At 35.5% G+C, this 8,774-nt stretch overlaps 1 protein-coding gene across 2 annotated transcripts; it reads right to left on the reverse strand.

The window, feature by feature from the left end:
- Positions 1-3,221: 3,221 nt before the first annotated feature.
- LOC125124140 (olfactory receptor 2T4-like) lies at positions 3,222-8,326 on the reverse strand. 2 transcript variants are annotated; one of them, XM_047774296.1, is made up of 2 exons: positions 8,288-8,326; positions 3,222-4,178 (listed from the first exon to the last, which is right to left on the reverse strand). In XM_047774296.1, exons 1-2 carry the CDS (start codon positions 8,324-8,326, stop codon positions 3,222-3,224), a joined length of 996 nt encoding a protein of 331 aa, XP_047630252.1. The 2 variants fall into 2 exon arrangements, with proteins under 2 accessions (XP_047630252.1, XP_047630251.1); XM_047774295.1 differs by lacking the exon at positions 8,288-8,326 and having other exon boundaries at positions 3,222-4,184.
- Between the last annotated feature and the right edge of the window lie 448 nt (positions 8,327-8,774).

Raw genomic sequence — 8,774 nt, forward strand, 5'->3', positions numbered from 1 at the left:
AATTAACCTTACACCTGAAGCAATGAGAGAAAGAAGAACAAACAAAAAACAAAGTTAGTAAAAGGAAAGAAACCATAAAGATTAGAATAGAAATAAAAGAAATGGATATTATTCTTTTAAAGGATAAGCAAAATTTATAAACCTTTAGCCAGACTCTTCAAGGAAACAACAACAAAAAAGAGTGCTCAGGACGCTGTAATTAGAAATGAAGAAGTTACAACTGATACCATAGAAATACATAGGATCCTAAGAGACTACCACAGGAAACTGTATGCCAATAAAATGGACAGCTCAGAAGAAATGGACAAATTCTTAGAAAGGTACAATCTTCTAAGACTGAACCAGGAAGAAATAGAAAATTTGAATGGACAAACTTCCAAAAAATAAAAGTCTAGGGCCAGATGGCTTCACAGGCTAATTTTACCAAAGATTTACATGAGCTCACACTTATTCTTTTGAAGCTCTTCCAAAAAAAATTGCAGAGGAAGGAACACTCCCAAGCTCATTCTGTGAGTCCACTCTCACCTTGATACCAAAACCAGCCAAAAACCTGAAAGAAAAGAAAATCATAGGCCAATATCTGATGAACATGGATGCACAAATTCTCAAAAAAAAAATACTAGTAAAATGAATCCAACAATACATTGAAAGGATTATACATCATTATCAAGTAGGATATATCATGAGGATGCAAGGATTTTTAGTATCTGCAGATCAATCACTGTGATACACCATATTAACAAACTGAAGAATAACAACCATATGATAATCTCAATAGAAGCAGAAAAACCTGTTGACAAAATTCAACACCCATTTCTAATAAAAAGTTTCCAGAAAGTGGGTATAGAGAAAACCTACCTCAACATAATGAAAACTATATATGACAAACTCACAGCTAACATCATTCTCAGTGGTGCAAATCTGAAAGCATTTCTACTTGTATCAGGAACAAGAAAAGGATGTCCATGCTCATTACTTGTATTCAACACAGCTTTTGTTTCCCTAGCTATGGCAATCAGAGAAGAAAAAGAAACAAAAGGAATCCAAGCTGGAAAAGAAGTAAAACTGTCACTGTTTGAACATGACGTGTTACTATACATAGAAAATCCTAAAGATGCTATCAGAAAACTACTAGAGCTCATCTATGAATTTGGTAAAAATGCAGGATACAAAATTAATACTGAGAAATCACTGGAATCCCAAGGAAAAATCCCATTTACCATCACATCAAAAAGACACAAACAGGAGTTCTTGTTGTGGCTCAGAGGGTTAAGAACCCAGCTAGTATCCATGAAGGTGTGGGTTCATACCCTGGCCTCACTCAGTGGGTTAAGGATCCAGCATTGATGCAAGCTGCAGTGTAGTTTGCAGATGTAGCTTGGATCCCTTGTTGCTACTTCTATGGTGTGGGCCAGCAGCTACAGCTCCAATTTGACCCCTAGCCTGGAAACTTCCAAATGCCACACATTTGACCTTAATAAAAGAAAAAGAAAAGAATAGTGAGAGACAAACAGCTGGAAAGATATATCATGTTATAGGACTGGAAGAAAAATGTCATCAAAATGACTATACTGCACAAAGCAATCCACAGATTCAATAAAATCCCTATTAAATTACTTTTTCCACAGAACTAGTACAAAAATATTGTACATTTATATGGAAACGCAAAAGATCCCCCAAAGCCAAAGAAATCTAGAGAAGAAAAACAAACAAACAAAAAACAAGATGGAGGCTGGAAGAATTGCTTCCTGATTTCAGGCTATACTACAAAGGTAGAGTAATCATAATAATATGGTGCTGGAGTTCACACTATGGCTCAGTGGGCTAAGGATCCAACTGCAGCAGCTTGGGTCACTGCAGAGATGTGGTTTTGATCCCCTACTGGCACACTGGTTTAAGGACCCAGTGTTGCTGCCATTGTGGCATGACTCACAGCTGCAGCTCAGACTTGACCCTTCATCCAGGAGCTTCCAAATGTCATGGATGCAGCCAAAAAAGAAAAAAAAAAGTATGATACTGGCACAAAAACAGAAATATAGATCAATGGAACAGTGTAAAGTCTAGAGATAAACCCATGCACCTATGGTCAATTAATCTAATGCAGAGGAAGCAAGAATATACAATGGAAAAAAGACTGTGGTATTTCAATAAGTGGTGCTGGGAAAACTAGACAGCTACATGTAAAGGAATGATATTAGAATATTTTCTAACACCAGACACAAAAATAAACCCCAAACTGATTAAAGACTTAAATGTAAGGCAGGGTACAATGAAATTCTTAGAAGAAAACAGAGGTAGAACAGTCTATGACATAAACTGTAGCAATAGGGTTTTGGCTTCACCTCCTAGAGTAATGAAAATAAAATAAACAATAGGGAGTTCCTGTTGCGGTACAGTGGTTAATGAATCTGACTAGGAACCGTGAGGTTGTGGGTTAGACCCCTAGCCTTGCTCAGTGGGTTAAGGATCCGGCGTTGCCGTGAGCTGGGGTGTAGGTCACAGACGCGGCTAGGATCCCACGTTGCTGTGGCTCTGGTGCAGGCCTGCGGCTACAGCTCTGATTAGACCCCTAGCCTGGAAACCTCCACATGCCATGGCAGCAGCCCAAGAAATGGCAAAAAGACAAAAAAATAAAAAATAAAAAATAAACAATAGGATCTAATTAAATTTAAAAGCTTTAGCACAGTAAAGTAAACCATAAAAAAGACAACCCACAAAATGGGTGAAAATATTTGCAAACAAAACAAGCAACAAGAGGAGTTCCCGTCATGGCACAGTGGTTAACAAATCCGACTAGGAACCATGAGGCTGAGGGTTTGATCCATGCCCTTGCTCAGTGGGTTAACGATCCGGTGTTGCCGTGAGTTGTGGTGCAGGTCACAGATGTAGCTCGGATCCCACGTTGCTCTGGCTCTGGCTCGGGCCAGCAGCTACAGCTCTAATTAGACCCCTAGCCCGGGAACCTTCATATGCCATGGGAGTGGCCCAAGAAGTGGAAAAAAGACAAAAAGAAAAAAAAAGAAATAATTTCCAAAATATATAAACATCGCATGCAGATCTATATCCAAAAAAACTACATTCCAAAATGTTCAGAAGATTCAAAAAAGCCAACAAACTAATTGAAAAATGGGGAAAAGACCTGAATATACATTTCTCCAAGGAAGATATACAGATGGCCAATGACACTGGATACTGGATACTGGATCTTTAACACCCATCTCTTACTTTATAGTTTCTTGACAGACCACTCCCACATTCAACGTTTTCTTCAAAGCCCCCATAACATCCTTATTCCTTAGACTGTAGATTAAAGGGTTTAGCACAGGAGTGAGTATTGTATAAAAGACAGATACCATCATGTCCTTCTCAGGGGTGTGGTAAAAGCTGGGAAGCATGTAAGTGTAAATGGCAGCCCCATAAAAGAGAATTACCACAGTCATATGGGAAGAACAAGTGGCAAAGGCCTTTTTCCGGCCCTCTGCTGAGTTCATCTTATGGATGGTGAGGAGGATAAAGTAGTAAGACACAGAAATGATTATCACAGGAATGAGAAGCATGAGAACACAGCACAGGTACATGAAAATCTCATAGAGGGAGGTGTCTGAGCAGGAGAGCTTCAATACAGCAGGGACCTCACAGAAGAAATGATGGATTTCCCGGGATCTGCAGAAGGGGAAGGTCATGGTGATGGGAGTAAACAAGAATCCATCCACTGAGCCCAGAAACCAGCAGCCAAATGCCAGGAGGAGACACACCCTGTGGTTCATGAGGACAGGGTAATGAAGAGGATGACAAATGGCTACATAGCGGTCATAGGCCATGGAGGCTAGAAGGAAAAACTCTGAACCTGCTAGAGTCACATAGAGGAACATCTGCATACCACATTCAGGGAGTGAGATCTTATCCACACCCATGACCTGGTCCATGAGCATCTTGGGCACAGTAACAGAAATGTACATCATGTCCATGAGAGACAACTGGCTGATGAAAAAGTACATGGGGGTGTGGAGGTGGGTATCAGAGTGTATCAGAAGAATCAGGATGATATTTCCAGACAAGGCCATTAGGAAAATGACAAAAATAACCACACAAAGGAGAGCAGGGTGTTTTGATTGACTGAAGATTCCTATCAGGACAAAATCTGTACTTTCAGTATGGTTGGTCATCCATGTGGTATCCTCCATGAGGTTTTACCTAAATCAATCACCAAGGAGAGCTTTGAAGTTAATGGATCACTCATAGGAAGCTACACACTGAAATGAATGTTTACTGAGAATGGGTGTCTGTGGGTATGTATGTCTGTGTGTCTCTGTACCAGACCAATTATGTTAACAAGAGAAAATCCCATGGTCTTGTATATATGGAGATTTTAAATTACCTATAAGTCTACAAATTAATTACCTGAAAACTAATACATCACAATGTGGTTAAAAAGAATTAGTAACTTATAGTGGGGTCACCACAGTTGGAGGTCATGAGATTATCTGATGATATAATGTCCTTCATGGAGAAAAATAGAAATTTGCATAGTTGTGGGCCTATGCAAACATAAAAGTTGAATTTTCTGTAATAATCTTTAACAGAAAATAATATGAAAGATAATAGATATGTGTATATGTACAACTGAATCACTTTGTTTTACAGCAGAAATTATTACATTGTAAATTTAATTTTGAAGCTATACTTCAATAAAATTTTAAAAATAAAAAATAGTTACATAAATAATAAGGTACTAAATTTAATTTAATTTCATTATATTTTTAAAAATTTAATTTATTTTATAAAGAAAAAGTGCTAGACTAAAGAAATTTTCTGCTTGATTTCAAGCACATACAATGTGATAACATATTATAGGCATAATTCTTCCCTATAGCAGGCAAGAAGTAAGAAGGATGCAGCAACTCTCTTTGCCATTAAATCAAAATATCTCAGATACACTATTTCAAAAACATAAGGTACAACATAATATGTGAATAAAAATAATAAAAATTTTTAAAAATTCAAAGGGTATCACACTCTTATAGAATTTTTGTTATGGAACTTGGAATTTCACTGTCTCTTGTCTAAGAATCCAACTGGGATCTTAAAAATTCTTTGGGTTCTATTGCATATATGAAAGATTTAAAAAGTACCTTAGAAATTCCCACTATGGTGCAAGGGGATCTGTGTGGTCTTGGGAGTACTGGGACACAAGTTAAGCACTTTAAACCCCTTGGCTGGCACAGTGTGTTAAGAATCTGGCCTTGCAGCAGTCCGAGGAGCTTGGATCTAATTCCTGGCCAGGAAACACCATATGCCACAGGGCGGCTAAAAAATAAATAAATAAATAAATAAATAAATAAATAAATAAATTAAAAGTAACTGAAATATAAAACAAGGAAAATCTATAAAAAACTTTTGAACCCATTTTGCTTATAAGATTTGGTGATACTGTAAGGCACTGTGGTTTTGTGAACTGAGCTGCACGATCTCTGGGAAGAGATATTGTCCTCACCAATGACTCCTTACATATTCTAGGTGCAATGTGTGAGACGCCCTGTCTCTGAGGCTGGACTGCTGCTATGAGACCAGTTTATCCTCTACCCACTATTCCTCTGTTCATGCTACATAAAAAGAAGATAAAAATAATGTTTTATCTCAGGTATGGTTAGTGTTAAATTAGGTAAAATAATGAAAGTTCTTAGAATATTACAGTTACAGATGAATAAACAAATAATGTATACTTCTAGTTTAAAGAGTTAACTACAGCAATAATTGTGCCGAATGTGTTTAAGAAATGGTTGTTACTATTTTTGACTGATAAGATATATTACATCAATTTGCCATATTCAGTATACCTTTAATTAATTTGGTAATTTCTCTACTCTTGGACACCTTACATGTGAATGCATTTTATGTATATATATATGCACACAGACATATGTATTATACAAGCACTTATAATATGTGTGTACACACATACAGTTGTCTCATATAAAAGTATACAAATTTTAAATAAATATATATAAATGCAAAGATGGATAAATATATAACATATTTCTTATTTTAATCATGTTTAATCAGAGTTTTATGTAGAAATCTATTGTTTTTCTAGTTCGTGTTTTTTAAGTTGATATTCATTTTCTTAAAGCTTCTACAATTTGCTGTAAATCTCAGGAACCAAGAAATAGGATTTAGAGGATCATTGCCATTTATCAGATGAGGCTTTGGTTGTTTTCTTCCCAAGTGTTATCTGCTTTAATATACATATTAATTAATTATTCATGGAGACTGAGGTAAAAGAGGGGAAACTGAAGGACAGTGATATTTCTGACTCTAATTAGCTGTTTCCTCCTCTACCTTGCTGCTTACAGTCAGCCTCTGATTTAGACACTGAAGATGATTCAAAGACAAATTAAACTTGATTAGATTTAAGGAAATTCAGTCAATCTATTCAGGGAAAAATATACAAATGTGATTTAAAGTATAATTTTAAAATAGCTACAAAATAAATGGAAATAGATGAAAAATATATCTGACATTTCCTAGAGAATCAGTAATATCTTCTATATTTTCTTTTACAAATAGTAAACCTTTTCAACTACTTGATTTGTGCTATGTAAAACCTTAGATTTCAAAAGCTGTTGCCAACAAGGAGGAAGACTCTTTTCCTGAAAGATTTTTAGAACTGGTTATGATGCAGGAATATTTCAGGAATAATGTCAAGGCTTCAAACACATTTTTGACTAAAACCAAAGTTTAATTATGAAATTCAACTTATTAACTGTTCTAGGTTCCAGAGTGCTAAAGCAGATAACATTGAAAAGATTTTGATTTCTTAATACAAATGTCCAAAAAATTTAGGGTGTATTGCATTCAAAAATATAACTTCTATCAAATTCTACTCTCACTAACAGATGGAATTTGGCTTTGTGCAAAGGTGAAAATCAGTTCTATAAATTTCAGAACTCATGTGTTGACCAAGTCTATATTTGTGGTTAAAATGAAGTAAGGACCAGAGAATTAACCAAGACATGAGAAGACCTTGAAGTTGTTTACTGGTTAATGGAAAAAGAGCTGGAGGGCACTTGGTGGGCACTGGACAAATCTCTGCTGCACTTTGGTAAATGAGGCATTTGATCTCACCCAAAAGAGGAGACAAATAAGGGAACATTGTCAGTATGACAACTGACAACTCTGTTCAATTTGACTCTTTTCTAATCTAATTCTTTGTTTCATGTAAAGAATATTAAATCAAGAGATTTGTTTTTATTCTTTTTGTGACCACATCTGTGGCATACAGAATTTCCCAGACTAGGGGTAAAATCAGAGCTGCAGCTGCAGGGCTACATAGCAGCCACAGCAATGTCGGATCCGAGGCCAGGGATTAAACCTGCATCCTCATGGATATTCCCTAAATTGAGAATTTCTTGGTGGTGGTGGTGGATAATATTCAACATTTATTTGAAGCTGACAACATCCGAGGAATTGTTCTAATGCTTTACTAGGTATGACCTTTCCCAAGAGCCTGTGGGCCTACCTATCCACCTTATTTTCTCCACTAAATGTTTTAAAAAGTCAGGTTCTCAGGATATGTGCTTAGACCTTCCAACTAAACTGTATGAGAATGCCTGTCTTAAGGAGTTGAACCCATGGGCTGTGACTCTGAATCCCATTTCCAGGGGTTACCATCTTTCCGCCATAGTAGACAATTTGAGTGAAAGGTCATTAGGAAAACATAAATATGATTGAAATATTTATTCATGGCATTTTTAACCCTCAGATATCATCTCTATTTAAAATTAAATTAATAACTCTCCCTCTGTAAAATTTCAGTATCAGAAAAACAAATATACCCATTACTAATATAGGGAGAATATGTATTATTTTCTCTACAAATAATTTAAAAACAAAACCCACTTCCTAGTATACTGTAGTAAATACATATTCTATAAAGAGATTCAAAATAAAAAGCACTTTGTCTTTTCTCCTTAAAAATAGATAGGTTAAAAAAAGACAATACTTTTAACAACTAATAGAGTGTGTCCGAAGCAGAAGAAAAAGTCAAGAACAATCATTACCCTTTTGCTCTTGCACTTCTGTATACTTGTTTCCTTCAACTCAACATCAGATGATGTTACTAGCCTCATCCAGCAGGGCTAATGCTGTTGTGTCCAGGTTAAGTGTACAGAGAGGAATAGAAGAGTGATATCACCCCTGGTTTGGCTATGTCCCCTAAGTGAGTGGATGAAAGTTTTCTATTGACAAACTCCTCTGAGACTATAACAAGGAACATAATTAAGAGAACTAAAGAAGTGCTTTTCTGGGGTTTTTTTTGTCCTTGCATTTTTAAAATAAACTTTTATTTTTAATCTTAACCAATTTGCATTAAAATCTTAACCAATATTATCAATGATCACACATTTCAACATCACTAATATATTTTTTGGTGTGGAAGTATATGACTTTGTTTTTAAGCAGCTTTTTCATTCTAAAAATACATTTTCATATATTGTAAATTATATTTTTTATCTTTTGAAGTTTAAGAAAAGTTTTCAAATATTATTTTTTAGTCTTTCACTGACACAGATTTTGAAACTCCTAGTTTAACTGATTTGTCAAAGACAAATAGTACTCAGTACTATGGTTCAAACTAATATTGAGATCATATCCTTCACATCATTACCTTGATCATTCTTAATTAGATTACTATTTATACACTTTCTTTTGTTCTTCATGTGTAATCTAAGTTAGTTTAATGTTACATTTATTTTTTCCAATTTTCCCCAATACTT

This window comes from Phacochoerus africanus, chromosome 4 (assembly GCF_016906955.1).
Source record: "Phacochoerus africanus isolate WHEZ1 chromosome 4, ROS_Pafr_v1, whole genome shotgun sequence".
Classification (NCBI taxonomy): Eukaryota; Metazoa; Chordata; class Mammalia; order Artiodactyla; family Suidae; genus Phacochoerus; species Phacochoerus africanus.